This window comes from Crinia signifera, chromosome 9 (assembly GCF_055691185.1).
Source record: "Crinia signifera chromosome 9, ASM5569118v1, whole genome shotgun sequence".
In the NCBI taxonomy this organism is placed as follows: domain Eukaryota; kingdom Metazoa; phylum Chordata; class Amphibia; order Anura; family Myobatrachidae; genus Crinia; species Crinia signifera.
This window is the reverse complement of record NC_139225.1, coordinates 163,195,413-163,222,321: the sequence shown is the minus strand read 5'-3', so window position 1 is coordinate 163,222,321 and position 26,909 is coordinate 163,195,413. Positions and strand designations below refer to the sequence as shown.

At 47.4% G+C, this 26,909-nt stretch overlaps 1 protein-coding gene across 4 annotated transcripts in view; it reads left to right on the top strand.

Moving 5' to 3' along the window:
* Positions 1-26,909, top strand: part of DACH2 (dachshund family transcription factor 2) — a 316,195-nt gene that overhangs the window by 135,278 nt on the left and 154,008 nt on the right. For all 4 annotated transcript variants that reach the window (XM_083160364.1, XM_083160363.1, XM_083160362.1 and 1 more), the window contains exon 2: positions 18,962-19,077. In XM_083160364.1, the coding sequence (XP_083016490.1) occupies positions 18,962-19,077 (116 nt within the window). The remainder of the gene's footprint in view (positions 1-18,961; positions 19,078-26,909) is intronic.

Sequence of the window (26,909 nt, the reverse complement as noted above, 5' to 3'; positions counted from 1 at the left end):
GGCAGAAGACAGTCACAGATTATCCGCTGCTCAGCCGGTCCCCGGAAATCCTCCTAAATGTTCAAAACTTTGTATTGTAAATGTCACTTATGTAAATCTCCCCCCTGAGAGCCCTCGCTGGTTCCTCTGCCGTTTGATTCTGTTAAAATGTTTGTTTCTAATGTCATAAAAACAATAATAACAATTAAAAAACCTGTAATTATTTGTGCAGATATAATTGTTCTAAACCGTAAAAAAAAAAAAAAACCAATTAGGTTCTATTCCTCTGCCCCATTCAGCAGTAACGGGAGCCTCCGGGGGCATCACACCTGCTCTGCCCTGTCCCCCCCCCCCCAGCGTTGAGCATGGCTTGCTGGGATTGTTAGTTCCATCGGAGCTACAGTATATAGATGAAAGTAAATGTGTATATTGTATTTCTGTTAAATAAAACCTTTCCTTGTTAGTTCTTTTGGAGGACGATGGTACAAACCGGACAATAATGGCTGTCGCCTGGCCACACCTACCGCCCCTTCCTGGAATAGAGCAGTCAGTTTAGCGCCAGTTATTATCAGTTGCGGCTGTGGCATTGGCTTATTGCACCGTATCACAGCATACTAGGTCTCTGATAGGTCTATATAGAAATGCTGGCTGGGTGTGGCCATTTTCAGATGTGTGGCGAGTGCAGCGAGCCCGCATGGGGGGGGGGGCAATCCATGCCCCCCCTTGTCGGGATTTCGGCGGTCGGGATTGCGGCATCAGGATTCCGACCGCCGAGATTTCCTATCAATCCCAAATATACAGGTATAGCCCAAATTCTTTATGTCTAATATATATATATCCCTCCCTGGGGTGCTCCTTACCGTTCCCTCCCCAACCTGCGCACATTTTGTCCTTCCCAGCCTGCTTTTCTGCAGAGCATCTCGGCAAAACAAGGTGTCTTTCACTGCGCATCGTGTAGATACTATGGGTGACATTTAATGGGATGCGATTTTTAGTAAGGTTCTAAAATCGCAAAGTATCGCATTTTCCAAATTTGGGATTTTATTTTTATATTGACTATTTAATGAGTGCGATATGGTGTGGTTTGTAGTCATGAAAATGTGTGAATTTGAGGACATGTGTGATTTTGAAAATAGAACTGCGTGGGGTCCCCCCCTCCTGAGGATAACCAGCCCCAAGCTGAAAGCTGGTCCTGGTTTCAAAAAATCACAGGGCAAAATAAATAGGTTCCCCCTTGATTTTTTTAAACCAGCATCAGGATCAAGGGACGGTTCTGGTTACCAAAATACGGGGGACAAAACGGTTAGGGGATGCATGTATTTCGGGCCCATCTGGTAATGCCACAGCCGGGGGGGGGGGGGGGGGGGGGGGTGGGGGGCGCTGATAGATGGTGACAAGTAGAACAAACTATTGTGTATTGTTGTGGAAATACAAGTCCCAGCAAGCTTGCACGGCATGCAGGGACTTGGAGAACCACAAGTTCCAGCATGTGGGCATTGATGGGCCTGCTGAATGCATTTAGGGATCCTGTGTAAAGAACTGATACTCACGCTACCTTCTGCACTTCTCTGGCTCCTCAGGAAAGCTGCACAGACTCTGCAATGTTCTGTTTACATCTGTGGCTCCGCCCACAGACATGGAGTTAGCCCCACCCACCAGAGTTTATTATGATCAAGCAGTGGAATGTCTTGATTGGCTGGTGGGCTGGGCTAACTTCCAGGTCATAATGTGCGATTTTTGCTTCAATAACTGCTATTTTCAGAGCAATTTGAATCCTATTAAATCTGCGACTTCGGAAAATCTGCGAATTCTGACTGAAAAAATCGCCAAAGTCCCTCTATGACATCTCGCCCTATGTCTGTATATGGTGGCAATTCTCTACCCCTTTTATTTTGGATCTTTTAAAAGTTGAGCTAAATGGAGGAATTAATAAAAGACGATTTATCTGGTCCTGACTGTAGAGATTTATGAGGAGCGGCCTTTAATTTACACCCTGACCCCACCACCCCCACACAAAGCAATCCGGGCTCCGCTCCAGCCTACGAGGGGTTAAACCATCTGCCAGCGTCTCCTTGCATCAATCATCCCATTCAGCCCTTTGTGGTGCTTTGTGCTGGTTTAATGTTGCTGGGGTTAATGGCTCCCCGCTGCGGCTCTTACCCCATTGTCAAGGCAGCAGTCCGGCCCTGTGTCATGAAAGATCTGAAGCAGCAGAATCTCCGAGTCCGCCAGAAGCCGCCACGGTGCGTGTTATTAAATGCCCGGAGTACTGGTGCCTGAGTGTCTGTAGAGATGTAAATATCTCCGCGATCCTGGCGTGGGGCTCAGCATTCTGTGGGACGCCGGCGGTGCCACCTGCTGAACACCCATAAATCACCATGTACAGGAGATCAGTCGGGGAATACCAACTAGATGTGATGCTGATCTAGCTGAGATCTCTTGCCCCATGTGTCTGGGAGCGGATCATACCGGATGGGGGGGCGGTGGGGAAGCGGTTACAGGACTTTGTGAGATTCCCATTGATGTCAAGTGGACGGGAGACACTACTGGGCCCGCGGCTTCCGTCACATATGTGAATGAGCCCCAAAGTTACCTATAAGCCAATAGGATGGAGAGATTTGGGGAGTTCTCCATTCTCCAAGTAACACTGATGGCTGTCGTACTATACCACTTCAGTGTTACCTTCCCTGCGGCGGTATTGGCACATGGGGGTGGTGTAGAGTCCGCACATGGCATCTCTCATTAGTCTGGCTGGGGGGGTACTTAGGGGTCATTCTGGTCTGTTCAGTCCCCGGTGTATTCGCACTGGGGACCGATGTTTATGCTCTGCGCATATTTGCATATGACTGTGATGATGGCGGCTTGCCGTATACGAGACACGCAATCTACCATGATGCGTACAGCAGCGCTGTGTCAATGCAATGGATGACGGCAGGTGCAACGTGCTGCGTGCAGAGCAATGATCGGACAACAGGACGAGGCTTCATTTCGTACAAAGTCGTTAAAGTGCAGGGCCGGCGCCACCACTAGGCAAATCTAGGCATTTGCCTAGGGCGCCGGCCATTGGAGGGCGGTATTTCGCCCCCCCCTTGCCGCCCGGGTACCTGTCCTGCGGCGTATTTGTGCGTAAAAGCTGGCGGCGGCGGCAGCGGGGGGTCCCTGCAGTCAATAAGAAATAACGAGCGCTATCCGCCCGGCTATGCGGAAGCGCTTCTGTTTTGGAAACACTGGCCGCACGCTGATTGGCTGAGATTCAGCCAATCAGCATGCGCCGTGCGGCCAGTGTTTCCAAAACAGAAGCGCTTCCGCATAGCCCGGCGGATAGCGCTCGTTATTTCTTATTGACTGCAGGGACCCCCCGCTGCCGCCGCCAGCTTTACAGCGCCCCAGGACAGGTACCCGGTTGGCAGACACCTGGGCGCCCCCACCCCGACTTGCCTGGGGCGCTCTGGTGCCTTGCACCGGCCCTGTTAAAGTGCTTTACATGGATCCTAAGGACGGGATCTGGTTGATGAGTTGACAGTGTCGAAGGTCAGTAGGTTGACCACTATTGATCAACACAAGAAAAAGGTCTACATTGTCTAGATCAACATTGACAAAAAGTTGACATGTCAGTGGTCGACACAGTTAAAGTTTCTGGATTCTTTTCTTTGAACCTGTTTACGATCCAAGTGGGCATAGTTGGATTATAATGGTGCAGGTGGCACGATGCCCCAAGCGCTGCCATTCACCAGTACGGTCGACATAGACACTTGAAAAACTTGTGTCGACCATTTGCACGGCAACCTTTTGTTTGTCGACCTACACCATGTTGACCTTTTTCACGACCCCTTCAATTTTTGTATTTCAAATGACATAGGAGTCTATGTACTAAGAATTATAGAGCGATAAAGTACCAGCTCCTAACTGTCATTTTCAAACCCATCCTATGACAGGGGCTGATTGGCTGTTACTTTATCGCCAACCACTTTTCTCTCTCTTGCCTAGGCTTAGTACATACACCCCATCATTGCCACCACCAGCGCAGTGTGCCTCATGTCTCCGCCAGTCCCTAGCGAATTGATAAGTGGCATTCTCACCCCGCGAACCGGCCGCCTCCGCTGCTCGTCCACTGTAAACCCTTTTATGCGGCAGCCGGAGTGTAAATGAGCGTCTGGAAGCGGCTGAGGACTGGATTTTGTCTGAAGCAGCGTTTGAAGATCACCTGTCACCCGGGCCGAGGAGGTTTGACGCCGACGCTTTTATGTGAGGCTGCATCAAACAGATGGGGAAGTGGAGTCAGGGGGCAGGCGCGGGGTCGTCATCATTAGGCCGATCCGTCGGAGTAAGCGGCCGACGCACTTTATTTGTGCAAGTGAATTTGTTTTTAGATGAATCTGATTTGACACTTGAACATTAAACATTAGATGATTTTGTGACATCGCCGGGACGAGCGCGGAGCTGGATATCGTCTTATTACGGACACTTGATCATGAAGGAGGTTTCTCTAGCGGCAGAGTCTAATTACGGAGCGGACTCGTTACAGCGGCTGGAGGTGAATCTCCGATAGCAAAGGCTCTGGCACCTAGGAAACCTGGATCGCTGGGATTTTGTGCGTGGTATAGAAGATCTACAGTATTTATGTTGACACCAAATGGTCGACAGTGAGTCAAGTCGGCTGTTCTTAAGGTAGACGGGTTGAAAAGGTCGATGTGACAATTGTCGACGCAAGTTTTTTTCAGTCAAATATTGTGTTTAGTAACGTGGCCACCATCAGTAAACACTGATACACCTTCCACGCGCGCTATACGCGATATTCTCAATCGTAGTCCACGCGGTAAATCCCATAAGCGTTGGTGGGGGGTTAATAAAAAAAATGTTGACCATGGTCAAGTCGACCTTTTTGTACTGGTCTACCTTAGGTTCCCCTTGTACCTTGAACCTCTGTGCTTATTGACCTAATATATGTTCCCTATTATGTCAAACTATTGACTGTCTACCTAGTTCCAGTTGATCGATCTACAGCGACAATGACAAAAGGTCGACACATGAAAAGGTCGACATGAAATTTAACTTTTGGGGGGGACTTTTGGATACTTAATTAAATCCGGTATCTGGTCGACAAATGTCTAAGTCGACGATCACTATGTTAACCACTAATGGTCGACACCTATGAATGGTTGACATTGCCAGAAAATCGACACAATCAAAAATGTCGATGTGAGCATGGTCGACACTGGAAAAGGTCAATGCACAGGGTTAGCGCAGTGGTAAACGTCGTGTCCATGTTGACATATGTCAACATAGACAACAAAAATCACGAAAACAGGTATCTACCTTTTCTAAGGTAAACCATGTCCATGTTGACATTTTGCTTGCATCAACCTTCTATCAGTGTCGACCTACTCATTGTCGACCATTAGTGGTCGGTCTAGTGATTGTCGACCTATTGTCGATCATTTTTCCCAGAACCCTTAATCCAATCCGTAGGCCGTCGTAGCTTGTGGCACAAGGAATCGCAATAAAGGGACCGGCTGGGGCCGGTATAACGTAGCGCGTCACTGCGCGGCCGGTATAACGTAGCGCGTCACTGCGTGGCCGGGGCCGGTATAACGTAGCGCGTCACTGCGTGGCCGGGGCCGGTATAACGTAGCGCGTCACTGCGCGTCCGGGGCCAGTATAAGGTAGCGCGTCACTGCGCGTCCGAGGCCGGTATAATGTAGCGCGTCACTGCGCGTCCGGGGTCGGTATAACGTAGCGCGTCACTGCGCATACGGGGCCGGTATAACGTAACGCGTCCGTGGCCGGTATAACGTAGCGCGTCACTGCGCGTCCGTGGCCGGTATAACGTAGCGCGTCACTGCGCATCCGTGGCCGGTATAATGTAGCGCGTCACTGCGCGTCCGGGGTCGGTATAACGTAGCGCGTCACTGCACGTCCGAGACCGGTATAACGTTGCGCGGCCGGGGCCTGTATAACGTAACGCGTCACTGCGCGCCCGGTATAACGTAACGTGTCACTGCGCGCCCGGGGCCGGTATAACATAGCGCGTCACTGCGCGTCCAGGGCCGGTATAACGTAGCGCGTCACTGCGCGGCTGGGGCCAGTATAATGTAGCGCGTCACTGCGCGGCCGGGGCCGGTATAATGTAGCGCATCACTGCGCGGCCGGGGCCGGTATAACGTAGCGCGTCACGCCGTGGTCGGTATAACGTAGCGCGTCACTGCGCGGCCGGGGCCGGTATAACGTAGCGCGTCACTGCGTGGCCGGGGCCGGTATAACGTAGCGCGTCACTGCGCGTCTTGGGCCGGTATAACGTAGCGCGTCACTGTGCGGCCGGGGCCGGTATAACGTAGCGCGTCACTGCGCGGCCGGGGCCGGTATAACGTAGCGCGTCACTGCGCGGCCGGGGCCGGTCCCCTCTGCTTTACGTATGAAATGTTCTCCTGAAGAATCAAATCCAAATCACTGCGAACACAATCAGGGCTCATTAGCAGAGCGGAAGCCGGCAGGAAGCACCTGCGGCTGGAAGGGAAGAGGTGTCTTACACCAGACAATACTGTAATATGTGCATTGTCTCGCAGGAGCAGAATATAATGAGCGCAGTAAAACCGAGGAAATGCCCTCACTTTATTGGCAGAAAAGTCATCGCTACAGCCGTAATGTCCAAGGACTCGTGGACAGTATGTGAGTGCCACGGAGTTATAGTATTAGCTGGAGGTAGCTCTGTGGCCCACCACCGGGACAGAGATACCCACGTATTTCTGTACACACCCAGCACTGTAGAGGCACTTTGTTTCCCCTCCCTTCTCCCTACTGGGTTCTGTTCAGTCAATCCAGTTTCAACTCATACGTCCAAACTCTAACTTACCCTACAGAATGGCTGCCCCCAATATGTGTATAGGGCACATATTATTACATTGCCTCACTCATTTTTGTGACCCTCACATGAGCACTAGAGAATTGTCTCCGGGGACATGGTGGGTGCCATGTTTTCAGAGTCCCGCACATGAGCACTAGAGAATTGTCAGAGGGGACACGTTGGGTGCCATGTTTTCAGAGACTGGCACATGAGCACTAGAGAAGTGTCTCCGGGGACATGGTGGGTGCCATGTTTTCAGAGACCCGCACATGAGCACTAGAGAATTGTCTCCGGGGACATGGTGGGTGCCATGTTTTCAGAGTCCTGCACATGAGCACTAGAGAATTGTCTCCGACGACACGGTGGTTGCCATGTTTTCCGAGTCCCGCACTAGAGAATTGTCACCGGTGACACGTTGGGTGCCATTTTTTCAGAGACTGGCACATGAGCACTAGAGAAGTGTCTCCGGGGACATGGTGGGTGCCATGTTTTCAGAGTCCGGCACATGAGCACTAGAGAATTGTCTCCAGGGACTCCCATGTTTCCAGAGACCTGCACAGAGTCTGAACACAGGCTCCCTCCTACCCTTGGGATGAGAGCTGTGAAATGTTAATAAGAGGTTATTCTTAAAGAATATCAGTAACTCTTATTGATGGTGAAGAGCCAAAGCACCTACAGGTAGCGCAGGCTCATGCTGAGGGCACCAACGCAGGACGTTTTTGTAATGAAGAACTTTTTCCACCCCAGCTTCTCTCCAATTTGCTGTTTCTCAGAGTTTGATAAATCGTCCCATAACTCCTCGGTAAGTGCCTGGCCGCGGCTCACCGGCGGAGCGCGCTGAGGAGTGGGAGCCATTCGTCTCTCTGCAACAAGTGCCTAAATCACAGCCCTCGTCGGAGGAGATGCTGCCCCTGTATTGGGGCCGGGAAACTTTTCTCTTGGTGAGTGATCGCAGTTGTTGGGAAGATGCGCCGGCTCCTGCAGTTACCGGCGATTATTTATCAGCATCCAGTGACTGTATTTATGTCCTACTGAAAGCCGTGTACATCCCAGGGACGGAATAATGTTTCCCTGGCTCCTGTGTACATGGCGGCTGATTCATGTAAGTTACTTGTAATTTATCAAGAACCTGGGCCAAACCCTGCTGCGCTGCAGGGGGCAGATGTAACCTGTGCAGATTGTCACACTTTACCATTCACATGGACTCTGTTGAGGAACGTCAAAGTATGAAAAAGTCTAAATAATGAGAATAAAAAAAATCCATGCTGATATGTCAACCTTTTTTGCGTGTGTCAACCCTTTGACAATGTTTACCTGTTGGGGTTGACCTATCATCAGGATCTCGAAATGGGTTTGTGTCTACGGGCACCGTTTTCCTCTGCCGGAGAATCAAGTGTTTGAAGTAATAAAGTTTTCTCCTACAATACATGGGTCCGAAGTGTCAGCGAGTCGGGAAAGTTCCTCCGGTTAATAAGTATATGTGTCGTGCTGTTCTATTGACATGTTTGCTGAGAAATAAATGGCATTGCTTTTGTCTTCCCAATTCCGCCTTTGCGTTCATCATACAGCGAGCGCGAGGAGGGGAGAGGTGGCCTCATTGTTGCCCGCTTCGTCTTTCATTACCTTTCTCTCTCCTGTTTATTGAACGGTTATAATTATCTTCTTTTCATGAGAAGATACAAAGATGTTTTTTTCCCCCTTTCCTATTACACAGAATTTTCCAGGCAACAGACCTGAGGTGAGAATGCGTCGCGTTTAATTTGTAAATTATAATGTGTGTGATTGTACAGAGGGAGATGTGAAGCGTTCCGGGGGCTAATGGGCGCTGTCAGGAGTGCGCATCGCTAAGGTACCAGCATCCACTTAGTGCGACTCCAAATCTGCTGAATGTGAGGGGAAAATGAATAGTTGTAGGTTAAACACAGTCGTTTAATAGAAGACAGAATGATAAAGGAACAATAGGGGAAAGTCTACGGATAAAAGGGGGGCGAGCGGGGTTTTGTTATCTTTATTGGATTAAACAAAGTGACTGAATTGTAAAGAAAAACTGTCAGATATTAACTAACAAAGGAAAGTTTGTTAATTTCTAAGTTGTCAGCCGTCAGGCTATTGGTGTAACTGTAAACTCCAAAGGCTGAGATCATTGTCCGGGCCGAGGTTGGAGAAACGCGCCGTCTGTGTGACATGCGATACACAGGGGTCATACTTCGTTTTCTGTCAGTGTAGTGCCCCCAACTGTTGGGGATTTGCAAACAAACAAAATATTGCGCTACAGGTTTAAAGAACATCTTTGTTTTACATTTTTGGGGGTTTGTGCTATGGGGTGGAAGCCTACAAGCCGCACCCCCTATCTCGCTATTTGTCTGTTTGCATCGTAGCGCAGGGTTTCAGGCGGAGGGGTGGGGGTGCATTCTAGGGGAACCGTTTACGCCATTGCTAGGCAGTGAATTTATGCAGCCTAGCGAGCAGACCTGAATTACCCCCAACGTATTGGCCAATCAGCTCCTAGCTTACCGGATGTTTTTGAAAAATGACAGGAGCTGATTGGTTGTTATTTAACGTCCATCCACTTTATCTCTCTCCAAGGCTATAAAGTCTTCCAATTACCGGTGATGGGAACTAGTCCCCGGAATGGGACGCTGTGCTGGGAAGTGTCTGATCTCCTGCAGTACACAGTAGACAATCAGATCATCTTTCTAATATGCACTTATTGATGTCTCCATGATTTCTTTGATTCTACCTATTAGAATTCAGCTGCTGCATTTGTTCTGATCACTTGTGGCGGTGGCAGCGTGTGTGCGGAGCGGGCATAAAGTGATGTGTTACAGTGGGCGCCTGGAGGACAGAGAGGCTGTCGGAGACCCAACATGAGCTGCTCTGTGATAGTCTCCATCAGAGGGCGCAGAACAAAGCGTCACCGCATGGGAATATATATTCTTACCGTCTGCGGACAGCGCCCCCAATCTGTGTCGCATCGCAGCAACGCTTTCATGTATGATTCTGTATGTATTACAGCGCAACGCGGGCGCCGAGCGCACACAAGATGGGGGGAGCACATGTACGTTGTTACTGTGGGACACGTTTATTAAACCTGGTGAAGTGGGTGGCACTTTATCAGCGGCCAATCAGCTCCTAACTGTCAGGTTACTTGTCATCTCGGGCCTTGTAGCAGAATAAAACGAATGCAGGAACTACCAGGCGGTCCCACTGGGGTGAGAAGCGCTGGGACTGCGGACGATGCGGGTGAGGAGGAGGCAGATAAGTGGCTCAGCTGCTTTATATACACTGCGGAGGGGTGGGGTCGTGTGCTTGCCCCTACAAGGGCTGAAAGTGGGCGTCTTGTCCTTATACAAATGTACAACATGAAGGACCGCCCTATAACTGCAACACTCGCATAAAGGCGCAAGAGACACGGACGCAGCTCATAATCCCATATTATTTATGTGGGGTATTCATTAAAGTTTATACAGTAGATAAAAGTACCAGTCAATCAGCTTCTACCTTACATTATACAGTCTGTGTCTGAAAAATGACAGGAGCTGATTGGTTCTTTCTTCATCTCAGTGTTTTATCTCTCTCCAAGCTTTGATAAATACTCCATTAGTTCTTATTAAAGACAATCTGATTTTGTGTAACCTCTACTGTAGGATGGCCATCAGTTCTATTGCCATCGATGGTGATAGTACAAACAGTCATCGATGATGGTTATCCATTAGATATTAAGCTGCCAATGTTTTTGACTCTTGATGGTCATCTATTTACATGATTGATTGGCCCATGGACCAATCAGAACTTGGGGCGGGGCTTTACGGGCACCAGGGGCAGAGCTCTGCTCCATGTCCCTGTCTGCTCCATGTCCCTGCACCTTGGGAGAAAAAAACCCCCAACAATTTGGTTATGCTTTGCCATCGACGGTGGGGACTGAGATTAGTGCTGGCATTATCCCTTGACAGTGCCAAGCTTATTCAGTGGTGGCCATCTTGGCTGCGTGGCTTGGGACTCCAGGCACACTTTAGACTCTCCATAGATGCGTAGTGGTCAGTATAGTACATACTTGCCGAATTTACTGTTGTCCTCTCCGGGAGAATCCCGGAGAGGATATCCGATAATGGTATGTCAGGGGGGCGGGGAGAGGCTGACATCACATGGCGCAACATGACGCGATTCGTGTCATTTTAGCCTCGCCCCTTGCCGCAGTCCCAGGAAAACCGGGTATTTTACCAATTTTAGTACAGCATGGAAGGGGGGTGCGGGGGCTGCGTGGGCAATGCGGGAGGATTGCCCACCTTCCCTGGGGAGCGGGACCCGATTTTCGGGAGCCTCCCTCCAATTCCGGGAGGGTAGGTGAGCCTGGTCACTTTTCTAGCAGTATTGTCGCTCCGTCTCTGTAGCTATTACTTATGTTTATATTGTATATTCCAGCGGATTTTACTCCTTCATGGTGATCAGCAGTCCGCTTTGTGGAGGCATTTCTCATTTGTAGCTGTCGGACCCCCCTGTAATTTGGGGGGTAAGGTGGGCAGTCTGGCAGCACTCACTCCCCATAGGTTCAATGTCTGTCTGTCGAGGGTCAGGGGAAGTTTAACTACTTTTGGCCCATTTGAAGTTCTGTAATAAATGCCAAATGAAACAGGTTTTTAATTTGAGCACAATGCAATTTTAAAACTAAATTGTTCTAAAAATAAACAGGACTTTTTATTTTATTTTATTAGGTAGAGAACTAAAAAGTATAGAGCAGAATTTAATAAATGCTGAAGCGTTTATCCAGAGGCCTGACTGCAGCAGATATTGCCTTAATAGGCAAGGAGTCAATTACTGCGGCGTAGGGACTAGATCAGACGTAGCTGCCTAAATATGGGAGACCTGGCCTTGTCCGAAAACATTTGTGATAAAACAAAACGAGTCATTACAAGGAGATAGAGCTGGAGAAGTGGGCTCGGTCTCGGCACATACGTGTTAAGGCCCATACACACAAGAAGATTATCTTTCCAATCTGGCTGGTTGGAATGAAAATATGGAAATTTCTGGGAACAAAATACAATCAACGGTACTCTTTACCTAGCACGGCGCCCATCGCGGGCATTGAATGCACTAAATAATCGGGTGCGATGCGACCGACGCGATGCCCGCGATTTCCCTTAGGGAACAATGTTAAATTTCTCAATTGACCCGATTTTCCTGTTCAATGCCTCAATTGACCCGATTTTTCCGTAGGAATCAATGTTAAATGGCCCACAGAGGCCAAATAGGCACCCTGAAGTGTGAAATGGCCCCCACAATTGTTAACGCCACCCCACGATCAACATGAACCCGAAGCGTGGCGAGCGGCGGCGGTACGCGTCCTACGACCTTTTCATAATTCCACTATCCACGTCGGCGTGGAGTTGAGAATAGAATAGTGTGGCGAGCGCAGCGAGCCACCGAGCCCGAAGCGTGGCGAGGGGACGCGGATACCTGTGAAGCCCGCGAAGGGACGCGTTTACCTGTGAAGGTATCCGCGGCCCCTCGCTGCGCTCGCCACGCTTCGGGCTCGGTGGCTCGCTGCTCTCGCCACACTGTTCTATTCTCAACTCCACGCCGACGTGGATAGTGGGGGTATGAAAAGGTCGTAGGACGCGTACCGCTGCGCTCGCCACGCTTCGGGTTCACGTTGATCGTGGGGTGGTCGTTAACAATTGTGGGGGCCATTTCACACTTCAGGGTGCCTATTTGGCCTCTGTGGGCCATTTAACATTGTTCCCTATGGGAAATCGCGGGCATCGCGTCGGTCGCATCGCACCCGATTTTTAGTGCATTCAATGCCCGCGATTTTTTTACCTGCGATGCCCACGATCAAAATCGTGGGCGCCGTGCTAGGTAAAGAGTACCCAATCAACTGTTGACTCCCAAATGTTGGAAAATGGACAAATGCAGACTTGACGTCATCCCTAAACTCCGGGACCCTGCTCAGATCTTACTTCATCCCTAAACTCCGGAACCCTGCTCAGATCTTACTTCATCCCTAAACACCGGAACCCTGCTCAGATCTTACTTCATCCCCAAACACTGTAACCCTGCTCAGATCTTACTTCACCCCCAAACTCTGGAACCCTGCTCAGATCTTTCTTCATCCCAAATACTCCAGAACCCTGCTCAGATCTTACTTCACCCCCAAACTCTGGAACCCTGCTCAGATCTTTCTTCATTCCTAATACTCCGGAACCCTGCTCAGATCTTATTCTTGCCCTAAGCACCAAATCCCTGCTCAGATCTTACTTATCCCCAAACTCTGGATCTCTGCTCAGATCTTTCTTCATCCCTAAACACCGAATCCCTGCTCAGATCTTATTCCGGCCCTATACCCCGGAACCCTGCTCAGATTTTATTCCGGCACCAAACATTGGACCTAGGCTCAGATCTTCAGCCCCAAAATTCGGAACGCTGCTCAAATGGCATTTAAGGTTTGCAACCAGGAGATCTAATCAGATCTTACGTCTGCTCCATGTCCAGGGTTCGCACTTATATCCTATTTAAGTTCCCTGTGTGATGCGGGTTGAAGGCATTTGAAGAGAGGGCAGCAAGCTTAGTGCAGCAGATGGCAGGGTTGGCATGATGTGACATAGGAGGCAGGGCGCGGGCTGGGCTCAGTATAGAAGCCCGTGGCTTCACCCATGCTGTACAATGCCAGTAGTATGGGGATACAATGACCCAATTCAAGGAAAGAATAACAAGTTATCAAAAATAAAGGCGCATATAACTAGTGCCGCTGTTTTGTGTAATTAAATGATGTGTAAATTAATTATATGTAATTGGTGCCAGTCATGTTCCTAATTAACATATTGACGTGGGTATATAAACCCACGTGTCCCAATGCTCCTTACAACTTGGAAAAGCTGTAACCATGGCGAAACGCGTTGGTGGATGAATGACAGCACCCACACAGTCTTACCCGCCTACACCTCCACCTGCCTTCCAGATACCGGACCAGCCTCCGAATTCATTTCTACTCCTGTGGATCTACAACTGTCCCCTCTACGGAGTAACCCACCAGCCTAGTCGTAAAGCCGTTCCCCACAGCCAGGGAGTGCTATCCCACAGTCAACTCCATTTGGCAGCTGGAACCCTAAATACTGGTCGACCTAACATCCTTCATGTTTGTCAGTTGAGGACTTCACCAACCAGTCCTCTCACAGGATGTTTCCTTCCCCTTTGCATGAGGCAAAACAGGAACGGACCTGGACTCTGAGATGGTGCAGTCCCTGCGCTAGGGACTGGAACACGTCTATATATATATATACAGTGAAACGCGTAACTCCTCCTCTCTATTAACAATATTAATTGTTGTGGTTTGTCATGTTCCCATCTTTATATCATGGATTTGATAATAATTCATGAAGATCCAATCGGCGCCCTCCCAGAAATCTCCTGTAACCAGTGAATTACATTTTGTTTATTTCTTCTGAGCGATGTTTTTCCTGTTTGTTATTTATAGAAGCTGAATGTCGCAATAAGTTGTTACAACATTTTGTTGATCTCATATAATATAATATAACATAATTACATTTTGTTCTGTGTCTACAAAACGCTTCCATTAATCTCATTAGATTTCTCTGTTACTATGTGCTCCCTCGGATAATGCAGATCTGCTTTATATATTGTGAGGGGCACAATTCGGAGAGGTTCTGGTGTACCCCTCTACCTGGTCCCTTTGTGGAAGTCAATGATTACACTATATTGTCTTCATTAGCTGTTCATTAGTTTGGTGGGAATTACCTTCTACCTAAACCTAAATCGGCAGCTGGAAGACTCCGTTATGGCCGCTGCTGTTTGTGATATTTATTATCTATAATATACTCTGTACATGGGCGCTGCAGACCCCTTGTGGCGCCATATAAATAAAAGGAGAACGATGATGATAATATTTACAGAAAGACTTTGATTATTCCAAAGTTATGAATGTTAGAATCTTACACTAACTTTCCTTTGCACCACTTACATTGATGACCCTACCAGTGCTTACAAGTCTTATGTGGAACCCACCCACACACCCACATCACTACATCGACAGCATGGCACCTGCTAACTGGGTTTTCTGTGTGGCACACTGGGAACTGAGGGCACTACCATTGCTGCCAGTGCAAGCGCTAGTAAGGCATGCGTATTATACCAGCCGGTGAGGGTTCGTATTCCGCTGCTACTCAGTGTGTCTGTCTATACCGAGTCCTCGTCTCAGAACTTTCTTCTTTTCGTGATTTCCTTAAACATGTTCAGTTTCGTAAACATTATATCTGGCTAATTGCTTTATATGTTAATTAAACTTAAAGTTAAATGAAACTGTTAATTTAAATGGAGAGAAAAACACACAATTACACTGGGGTTTAGGAACATCAGAAAACAATCAGCGTGCAATTAAAGAATAATGGCGTGCTTATCTGCGTCCTGGAGGGCGGCGTATTGCGCTGATCAGTTAGTCCATCAGCGGAGATGGGAAGCTGACTATGCTGCCTCTGCGGCTTCTGTGTCCTGATTGGTTAATCTTCACTGATCTATAACACGCCAGGGGGTCATGCTGGTTGACCTGCAAAGCTGCGAATTTCGTAGCTTTGCCGGTCAGCTAAATGGGCGCCAATTTCCCCACACTCATGTGATGTTTAGCATAAACAACCATTTGCAGCCGCCGACCATCGAATGATTTGTACTGCGCTCGCAGACCTAAGACCCCTCTCTGGTGCCTTACATCTGCGAATGCCTGTACGGGAAGAGGAAGGGCAGCTGAAGTCCCCCGCACCCGCGTCACGGCCAAATTAGTGGGGGAGCGTCCATCGCTACGCCTTGCCGCTGCCTCACGCCCCCTGCTAGATACGAATAACTCGGCAAATAAGCAATTTACCGCGCCTGCTCGCCAAAGCGGCTGCACATGCGCATAAAAGTTTATGTGCAGTTGCTAAATCAGAATGAGGGGCTTAATACAGGTCCTCGTCTCTTCCCCTTCTCTTGGGGGACTTAACGTTCCTTAGGATTGTAGAATCACCAGCCAGGACGGTGCGCTCCCCCCCCCCCCCCCCCCCCCCCGCGGCGGTCTTCTGTCCGGCTCTTTATGTTGCTGATCTCACCAGTGTGATCCATCGTCTCAGAATGGACCAATGGGGCGATTCGGCTGCTCCTAAGGTTCCCGTTACTCCGCTGATGGATCATTTGACAGCCGGTGTCCCTTGCACGGAGATCTCTTGTCACTGTGTGGGGGGTTCACAGGAACAGCCCCCAAATACTGATGCCGCACTTGGAATCCTCTCCAGGTTACTTGCTTAAGTTTTAGTAACCTTGGAATATCCCAAACGGGTATGGGTCAAACTGTCGACACTGACGGTCGACGTACATTCGGTCAACAACTAAAGGTTGACAGAGCTTAGGTCCGTACCAGAAACAGGCCAACCTGGCCAAGGTCCGCAGGGTCGGAAGGTTGACACAAGCATTAGGTTGACCGTCAAAAGGTCGACATGAGGTTTTCGAGTTTTGTCCCGATTTAGTCTTAAGTTGACACGGACACGTATCATTGTACCGCGTCCCCACGCTGCGTTCGCCATGCTTCGGGCACACTATTATATTCTCCCTCCACACCGTAGCGGATGGTAGGGTATGAAATACCGACTGTCGACACATGTCGGCTAAAATAAAACATGAGAAACTCATGTCGACTTTCTGACTGACTAACGTTCCCATTGTCAACCTTGCTTGTGTTGACCTTCTGACTCTGTCGATCTAATTCAGATGTCGACCTATACCCTGTCATCATTTAGTGCTTGACCTAATGTAGGTCAACCTTCATTGTGTCGACCTAGCGACCATATCCCATCCCAAACCTGTCCATAAATCTACACAGATGTCATCTGTAACCAACCTACACCTATACCCTGTCATCTGTAACCCCCTTACACCTATACCCTTTATTAAAGCCGAGTCATTAACACCATATTCATTATAGAACGTTGACGTATGTGATTATATGTGTGTGTGTATGTATATGTGTGTATGTATGTATGTATGTGTGTATATATATATATATATATATATATATATATATATATATATATATATTACAGTAAACTATGGGCTTTGGATTGCATTTCCTGATCTATACCATTATAGAGGTTGATTTGCACAATACGTACATTATATATAATGATATGTATATTATATTTTCTATTGCTCAGACTTTCCGTGAAATGTGAGTGGCACAAATCAGGTTATAGCGGAAGATAAATACTGTATAGAAATGTATATATATATTTTATGCTGCAGATTTATGAAATTGAGAGACAGCAGCTTATATGTGGCCCTGTGAGCTGATGATAGGTGAGGGTAACTGTGTTATCTGTGCCCCAACAATCCATCTTCTTATATAGAGGGGGGGGGGGGCTGCCGGTCACCCCTGACCCCTCTCCCCACATCAGAGTGCTCTGCTGTACTCTGCCTGCCGTGTGTGTGTGTGTGTGTGTGTGTGTGTGTATAGACGATTCTACTTCATTCTGTATATGAGCAGGCAGCAATTCTCTATCTATCTATCTATCTATCTATCTATCTATCTATCTATCTATCTATCTATCTATGTATCTCTGTATCTATATATCTATTTATCTATATATCTATCTATCTCTACTGTATCTATATATCTATCTCTCGATCTCTCTATCTACTGTATCTGTCTGTCTATTTGTCTATCTATCTATCTATCTATCTATCTATCTATCTATCTATCTATCTATCTATCTATCTATCTATCTATCTATCTATCTATCTATCTATCTGCGGTACGCCCCCTCACCCCACCTTATTCCTTTTGTTTATTTGTATTACTGTATTATTTGTATGTACTTTTTACAGTAAAATTGATACATTTTTTACCAATTGGTATCATTCATTGTGTCAAGCGCTGCTCGACTCGCCTAGTGCGTGTCTTCCCTTTTTCTCTTTCAAAAAAGTGGGGAGTGACTACCCCCACACCTGAGCAGCTGCTTTAATTGAAGGATCAGCTCTATACCAGGCGCCTGACTATTCCTTGTGAATAACCTTTTCATCTGTACAGAATTGCCCGTTCTCTGTAGGGCGGCGAACACTTTTGTGCGAGTTTGGGCCGTTGCAAAGTGTCTTGACACAAGATTATCAGGGGTAATTGGATTGGCCCCCAGGACTGGATGTTTGGCATGACTTTGGGGCAGTACGGATCCTGTAATGGCTAGTATTACTACCACACAGCGCTGAGGTCATGGGTTCCATTCCCACCATGGCCCTAACTGTGTGGAGTTTGTATATTCTCCCCATACTTGGGTTTCCTCTGGGTACTCTGGTTTCCTCCCATAATCCAAAAATATAATGATAGGATAATTGGCTGCCATCAAAGTTAACCCTAAAATGTCTTTGTGTGTGTACAAATGTTCAAATATTCTCTGTAAAGCGCTGTGGAATATGTGTTAATAAATAAATAATAAATAAATAATAATGACTGCAGCAATGATGGGAATGATTTTATCTCTCGATCCTGTCATTACTGGCTAGTCTCCTCGAATGCTTGTTTTGTCAGTACAGCTGTGGATGTGGTACCCACAGCTCGGCTCTACTTCACCGTCACTGACCGCTATGACCGTTTCATTTTGTGGCTTTCAATGTTGCAGCACCGCTATAAGTCCACTTACCCATAGGGGCATATTTGCAGGAAAAACCACAACACCAACAGTTTTTTTTTTTTAAATTGGGACCTGCGAATATTAACCCATTGAGTGCCAATGAATTGTCAAACTAGTTGTGAAAAATGCCAAGCATGGATATTTTTTCAATAATAATGACCAGTAATGTTACCTTATGTTTTACAATTTCAATAACAAATGTGAACGGCGCGGGTATTTTAGCGGATATTTTGAACAACTCTACAGAGATATTGGCACTCATAGGGTTAATATAGCATTACACTCCTATTCCCTATGTAGGTAGAGCTAAATGGCTTTGCTGATACAGCAAGATTTGGGATTTCCATTGCGTGTCTCCCTTTTGTGCAGCGGCTGTGATTACTGTATAGGCATGACATGCTCTGCAAATGTTCTGTTTGTACCGATCCTGTTCCTGCGCTGGTGAAGTTATGCTCATGCATTGTATAATATGTTCCCACAGCTCACGACCAGGAAGGCCCCCGAAGCGGTCGCTGGGAGTCGCCATCCAGGAGAACGCACGTTTGCTGCCCCACGGAGTTCCAGGTCTCTTATCTCCGGGACTGATCTCCCCCACAGGTAATAAAAGCTATTACACGTTCAGCCCTTTCTCCTCATCCACTGAAAATAAACTAATATTGATTTAACTGCCTGAGTCTGCCGGGAGCTCCGCCATCTCTGCGGTTCCTGCTGCTTCTGTGCTGAGTCTCTTCTCAGTGTGGAAGCTGGAAATTCTGCTCTGTGTTTAGTTCATGCAGTGAGCAGGGGATTATAGATAAAGCATATCTTTATATACATTCTACATATTAATCAGAAGCCCTCAAAAGCTATATATTTCTAGTATAGTATTCATACGCTTGCTTACAGGGGTAGGCAGCCTCCAGTGTGTCGGATAACCTCTAGCTAAGCTCAGAGTGCTAGTTCTGTATATAGCTGACCTTTTCCCATTCCCCTTATATGCCACCAGACCCTCCACATGCCCCTTATACGCCATCTGACCCTCCACATGCCCCTTATAGGCCATCTGACCCTCCACATGCCCCTTATAGGCCATCAGACCCTCCGCATTCCCCTTATAGGCCATCAGACCCTCCACATGCCCCTTATATGCCATCAGACCCTCCACATGCCCCTTATACGCCATCAGACCCTCCACATGCCCCATATATGCCCCTCCTACCATCGTACACCTCTTCATGAAATTGATATGATGACATAATGATATCGATGCCGCTTATATTATCATACCCCTCCAAATGTTCATTTTATGCAACAATACCCTTCCAGTTACTTCTTGTATAGCCCTCAAATTTCCCCTTATCCCAATTTACCTTCTGAACCTGTTGACCATTAAGTGATCATGCTCCAATTGCGTTCCCCAGCCAGCGGTGCAAATTCAAAGTGACCCTTTCAGTGCCAGCTGAGAGCCCCCAAAGTCATACTGTGCCACTTAAGTGTGCCTTTGGGGGTCCCGTTATTATTATCACTATTATTTTTTAATTATTATTAATTGTATTATTATTATTATTATTATTATTATTATTAACAAAATAAATCACATATGGCTAATTAAAATGTAAAACATTCCAGTCTGCCATAACTCGGTGATCCTGCGATCTAGAACATTGTACTTGTATCGTTTTGTGTTTCTTATTATTCTGTTTGTAAACCCATCACAATGCGCTGAGACACTATTTGTGCGTCTGTAACAAATGATCATTGTCTATTTGCGTTTGTGGCACTTTGTGTGGTGCTCTCTTCTCATTGGTAATAATCCATTGTATGCTTTTCTAGGGACGTAGTGATGTTTTGGGGATAATTCCCGTTGTTATTTTTGGGTTATTTTCTGTTCCCTTATGTAAAACCTGTCTCCAGTTCTTTATTGGTTGTTGCGATACAATAGTTTGTGGCCTGATATTACACAGAAGGGAAGTAGTGGGGATTCTGGACTGTACAGAGGAGCGAAACAACACAATATTATACTGTGACGCAGGAATTACTGACCGGCTCGCTCTGATTGTGTGCTGGACAAAGTCATTAGCTGTTCCACTGCAGGACCCTGGGGACCGGAGGACAATGAAGGTTGTAGTAAATTGAATTATTACGAGCATTCCTATTCTTGTTCCCCTGATTGGTTACGTCTTTGGATTTCTGCAGATGTTTTATTGTAAACATATTTGTCGCCGTCGTCCCAGTCCCATTTTCCGGCCTTTTAATGTAGAGCCTTGAAGTGACTTTGGTACATGTGTGCGATATTTATGGTCGCAGCCGTGACTGTTGCGGCAGCGGCTACACCTGTTTATGCTTAATGTGTTGCATTTATACCCCTTTCACATCGCACTTTTAAAACGGTATATTGCCGTTTTTTTTCCATTTTAAAACGTTTAAGGCTGCAATGTGAAAGTGCCAGAGTTGATTTACACGTTTTAAAGCCGTTTTTTTGGCAGTTTGAACAGCTTTATTTCAATGACTTGAAACGTGTCCCTTGGGGGTTAAACGGGTTGAATGTTTGAATGTTATTAAATGATTTTTAAAACGGTTTTCACCTGCAATGTGAAAGGTCTCAAGGCTCAGACCCGTTTTAAAGTCCCATTTAAGAATACCGTGTCATTACCCATTTCTGCAATGTGAAAGCAGTATAACATCGCAGCAGTGTGAGATCCATCTGTATAGTGGTAGGTACATCCTGTATACTAATGGCACGGTGTGGTGTCCATATACTCTAACGCCAACATTGTACGCACATGGGATGAATGTAAGCATTCGTACTAAGCAGCACTTATATGGCCGCTGCTGGGTATCGATCAGAACCGATGCTTAGCTCAGCAGCACTGTTGGCGTTCCGGGGGCTGAGCGCCAGATTTCTTAGGAGCACCGGGGACAAATCTTTTCGATCACCATATTACGGTTCGTACAGACTAGAGGTGGTCAGAATGGGTCTTGGGACAGTTTTCAGGCCCAAAAAGTGCGCGCTTCATTGGCCGACATTGATGAGTACAGTAACGGTGTGGGGCAGTAATGCCAAGCTCTGCACCGTCCGTGCTGCCCAAGCAGTACAGTATGTGGTTGGGTGGCACAGTACATGGCTGGGTGGTACAGTACGTGGTTTTGTGGTACAGTACATGGCTGGGTGGTACAGTATGTGTTTGGGTGGTACAGTATGTGTTTGGGTGGTACAGTATGTGTTTGGGTGGTACAGTACGTGGTTGGGTGGTACAGTACGTGGTTGGGTGGTACAGTACGTGGTTGGGTGGTACAGTACATGGCTGGGTGGTACAGTACGTGGCTGGGTGGTACAGTAAGTGGCTGGGTGGTACAGTACGTGGTTGGGTGGTACAGTACATGGCTGGGTGGTACAGTACGTGGCTGGGTGGTACAGTAAGTGGCTGGGTGGTACAGTACGTGGTTGGGTGGTACAGTACGTGGTTGGTTGGCCCACTATGTAGTTGGGTGGCACAGTACGTGGCTGGTTGGCACAGTACATGGCTGGTTGGCACAGTACATGGCTGGGTGGCACAGTACATGGCTGTGTGGTACAGTACATGGCTGGGTGGCACAGTATGTGGCTGGTTGGCACAGTATGTAGTTGGATGTTACAGTACATGGTTGGGTGGTACAGTACATGGTTGGCCCACTATGTAGTTGGGTGGCACAGTACATGGCTGGGTGGTACAGTTGGTGGCTGGGTGGCACAGTACGTGGCTGGGTGGCACAGAACGTGGCTGGTTGGCACAGTACGTGGCTGGTTGGCACAGTACGTGGCTGGTTGGCACAGTACGTGGCTGGTTGGCACAGTACGTGGCTGGGTGGCACAGTACGTGGCTGGGTGGCACAGTACGTGGCTGGGTGACACAGTACGTGGCTGGGTGGTACAGTACATGGCTGGGTGGCACAGTATATGGCTGGTTGGCACAGTATGTAGTTGGGTGGTACAGTACATGGTTGGTTGGCCCACTATGCAGTTGGGTGGCACAGTACATGGCTGGGTGGCACAGTACGTGGCTGGTCTGCACAGTATGTGGCTGGTTGGCACAGTACGTGGCTGGGTGGCACAGTACATGGTTGGGTGGTAGAGTTAGTCTCTGTCTTGCATTAGTCTGTAAAAGTGAAGATTCTGTGGAACCGGTTTACAGGGTCTTAAAGGTAGAATCATTAGCAATCCTCGATGCCCGTCTGTAACATACGTCATTCTGGTGTTATGTAAGAATAGAACTTGTTTTGCTCATATTGCTTACTTTTGACTGCTGATGACGTGGCATTTGCACACACATGCATGCACACACACACACACACACACACACACACACATACGGACACATACATTTGTAGTATTGCATTTCCTGTATTTCTGCTCTCAGTTACAGGTGGGGTATTGGAATAATGGGATATATTGCTGTAATGTCACTGCGGCTTCTGTAATGATGCCCATTGTTATCAGCCCAGCAGACCCCACTGGCATCAGCGACCCGCTTCCCTGCCCTGTAATAACTGGCATTTCACCTGCACATCTGTGTTATCCGGGAACCAGAAACGTCGCCAACACATTCCCGGCCTTCTGGGATCCTCACAGCCTAGAAATGGGTAATGTGACAGCTCAGCAGCGACTTGCTTTGATATATACCACTAATAAATGAATATGATTAAATTAATGAGTGGTACAACAACCGCTGCCAAACCTGGGCAGTCCGGCATTACTGCTGCTGCTGAGAGGAACCTCGTTCTTCCCCTGTGGAGCAGGGACGGCGGGTAACTCGCACGCTGTCATAGTGATAAATGACGTATCCCAGACTGCACTGCTTTCCATCTGCTCTGCCCCGAACCAGCCGAGGAAACACGAGTCTGTGTATAAGGCGCTGCGTGTAAGTGTCATGGCGATATCTGCAGGACACAATGCATCTCGCTGGTCCTCCGGCCTCATTCAGGCTGGACTAGCACCCTGCGGTCTGGGGGTGCACAGCAAATGATCACATGTACATAACTGTACAAAGCTCCTGTGAGACGGACGTATAATATTATTATTATGGCTGGGGAATTGGATAGGCCCCCATTTCAGTTCCTGATCAGATGGAGGTGATCGTGATATCCGATACTGGCATTGGGATGGGTGCCACCATTGTCACGTGCTTCTTTTATAAACCATTGAATTGTTTTAGATCAGTGGTCGCATAACATCTCGTATGTGATAGGGCGATGATGTGGGAGTTTGGTGAAGCGCCTCCAATGGCTACTCTAGGATAACGGAGAAGTGGCGTGTATATGATATATGGGCATGAGGCGGATCCGGGGGTTGGGGCGATCCTACCCCTAGAATTGTATGTCCGTGAACACTATCCCCTGCTGCATAGCAACTTTACCAGATTCAAAGATCTTACACTGATTATGAGGTCTGCCACAGGGTAGAGCTATTGAGTGCCGAGCTGCTGATGAGCCTGGGCGCGCTCAGACACCTGGGCAGTGGCTGCTGTGCTGTGAGTCCGGATTAATTGTTACCCCCCCCAAATGATCAGATCTGCTCGTGGGGGATTAGGTCGATAGTCCATATAGATAGAGCCATCCTCATCTAGCCCTTTAGTAGGATTAAGTGAGCCAGAGCTGTTGGACCGAATGCTATACTAATCCCCTACGGTATTGTTCTATGTATTGTATTGCAGCTGAGAACAGTAGGCCTTGGTGAGCCTTGGCTATCCAGAGGAGGCTGTCTGGGGAGGGCTCCATCTGTAGGTCCAAAACTATTGTTTGGCAGACATGCGTCAGGTCAACATGGGGAAATAGAAGGAAAATATTCAGATTCACCAGCAGCGAGAGAGGCGCCTGGCGTGAAGCATGGCGAGCGATGTGGAATTTACACCAAAATGTGACAAATTCACATTAACTTTTAATGTGTTGACTTTTTCTTGTCTGTCAATCTTTTGGGGTCGACTGAGACACTGTCAACTGAATATCTGCTGATCCTATTGTATTAACCACATGAGTCTCATTTCTGTCCGGTTAAAGTGTGGGCTCTTTGCGGGCACAATGCATAACTTCTGACTGTGAAGATGCAACCAAGTCCGGAGGGATCCAACACGATTCCGGCCCGATGCCCATTACTGCTAAGTAATGATAATTCTATTTATTCTGGAGGGTAAATGTCGGATGCCCTTCAGAACCCATATCTATACCACACTGATCTCCGATCTATACCACACTGATCTCAGATCTGTACCACACTGATCTCCGATCTATACCACACTGATCTTAGATCTGTACCACACTGATCTCAGATCTATACCACACTGATCTCAGATCTGTCTACTGTTCCAGAGACTTTCATTCCGTCAGATATTACACCTCAGGCGCCGCCGTCTCCTAAGGTCCCCAAACAATTATCACCTCCCTCTTGGATATTTTCCTGTGTGTGTTTTTATGCCGTCTTTAGTTTTTGCTATACAGATTAATTTTTATTAATGAATTGCACACAGTAAGCGAGTTTATAGTACATGAAGCCTCCGTACAGATGTGTCCTCATACATCGCGACAAACGGCCCCCTCTGTGTGCGCCAGGTCCCTCTAACGTCTGGGTTTGCTTAAGACACGACTTGGACGCATGAGGAGATTGCACTGATTAATGTCTACTGTGCGTCTGGGTCTCTGACCTGTACACAACGTGCTACAACGCAGCCATTATTGTCATAAATGCGTCGGATGTTAGCAGAGATGCTGGGTCACTCATTTAAAAATTTGTTTTTTTTTTCCTGTGGGGCCAATGTGTTTTTTTTTTCCTGTGGGGGTCAATTATTTTTATTTTTTTTGGTCTGCTGCCAGTTGAAAAAAGGTTGAAAATGACTGTTCTAGAAGATAATAGAAGCAGCAACCCAACTTTAATAGAACTCCTATCTTAGTAAATAAACCCCAATATGAGGAGCTACCATGCTGAGACTTGTAGTGCCACACACAGAAAAAAAGAATGCAGATGCACTCTCCGAACATTACTAATCAGTCACGTAATGAATGTTATTTTTGAAATGATACATATCTTACACAGAGGTCGCACATGCCACAAGGGTCCTAGTAGACCTGGCGAAAATCAGCTCTCCGGGTCTGTAGAAGCTGCGTCTCCTGTGACGGTAGAGTTAAAGTCGCTATAACCCCCCCCCCCCCCCTGTCCCCCCATGCATGACTGTATTGATGTAACTATTATCTATAAAGTGCAGTAAAGGAATCACCAGGCGACGTCCTCATAATCTGGGTCTCGCTCATTAGAAACAAATACAGGATAAGACTTATGTATTCCACACAACTGATCTTTCATGTTGTAATATATTAAGTAGACGAGCTCCGCACTTACAAACATCTAAATGTTGCCGCGCGCTCAATTTATTTAACGTGATTAAGTACGGATAGACAAATAGCATAAATTATGCCTCTCATAAATGTTCTGTATTTCGGAGCATATGGCGCCTTTTTTTTCTTTTCCCTTCCACTGCGAGTCAAAAGGAATTTTTAATTAACATTTGTGCCATCAAACAGAAGCGACTTTGCGAGCGGCTGTGACATCTCCGAGGTCTTAGAGAATCTAGAAGACGGTAGAAGTATTATGGAGGAGCCATATGCTTCGGGCTTAATGAGGCGTAGTGCGAGGAAGAGCGTTACCCTATGGCGTGCGTGGACGCGGGCAAGGTGACGTGCTTAGGGCTCAGTGCAAAACCTGTGGCCCAGATTCTGGGTACAATGTGGCTGCTGGTTCCCGGGTCTGTAAGACGCTTCTCACGGGCAAAGTATACTCTTATACACTTTATATTCTTATCAGTTATCACCTGGAGTATCGCTATTATCTCTTATATCTATATAATGAAAGGCTAATGCTGCTCCTCGCCTCTATGGGGGGGGGGGGGAAGACAAGTGTTGAGCAAGTCTTGCTACAGGTGGGGGCGTACAGCCACTGTGCTGACATCACTGCCATATTGTTGTGTCCTATTGATGGCTGGTAGCTAGAACCTGTATGGAGATAACTGTACTTGCCTGAAGTAGAGTTATACCACCCCCCCCCCCCACACACACACACACACACACACGGAGTCATGTTGATACCTGCTTGGCGTGGGCGTCTGACATCACATGATGTTCAGCCGGGTGGCATTTACCTGCAAATTTATGCAGCTTAGTGAACAGGTCTGAATTACCCTCTTTGTTTTTAATAGACTCTGTGCAGCCATTCATCCTATGCAATTCTAGATTAATAATAACTTACGGTTACTGAATAGTTATTAAAGCTCTGTCTCTTTAAGCTCCTGTAAACCACGTTCCTTCCCATCACCGCCCTCCCCCACTGGATGTATATAGCAAGCAATATGGATACAATGTTTGCTATTGAAAATGATTGTTACATGGAAAAGTTTCCACAATAGATACAAATTAGAAAGCAAAAGCGG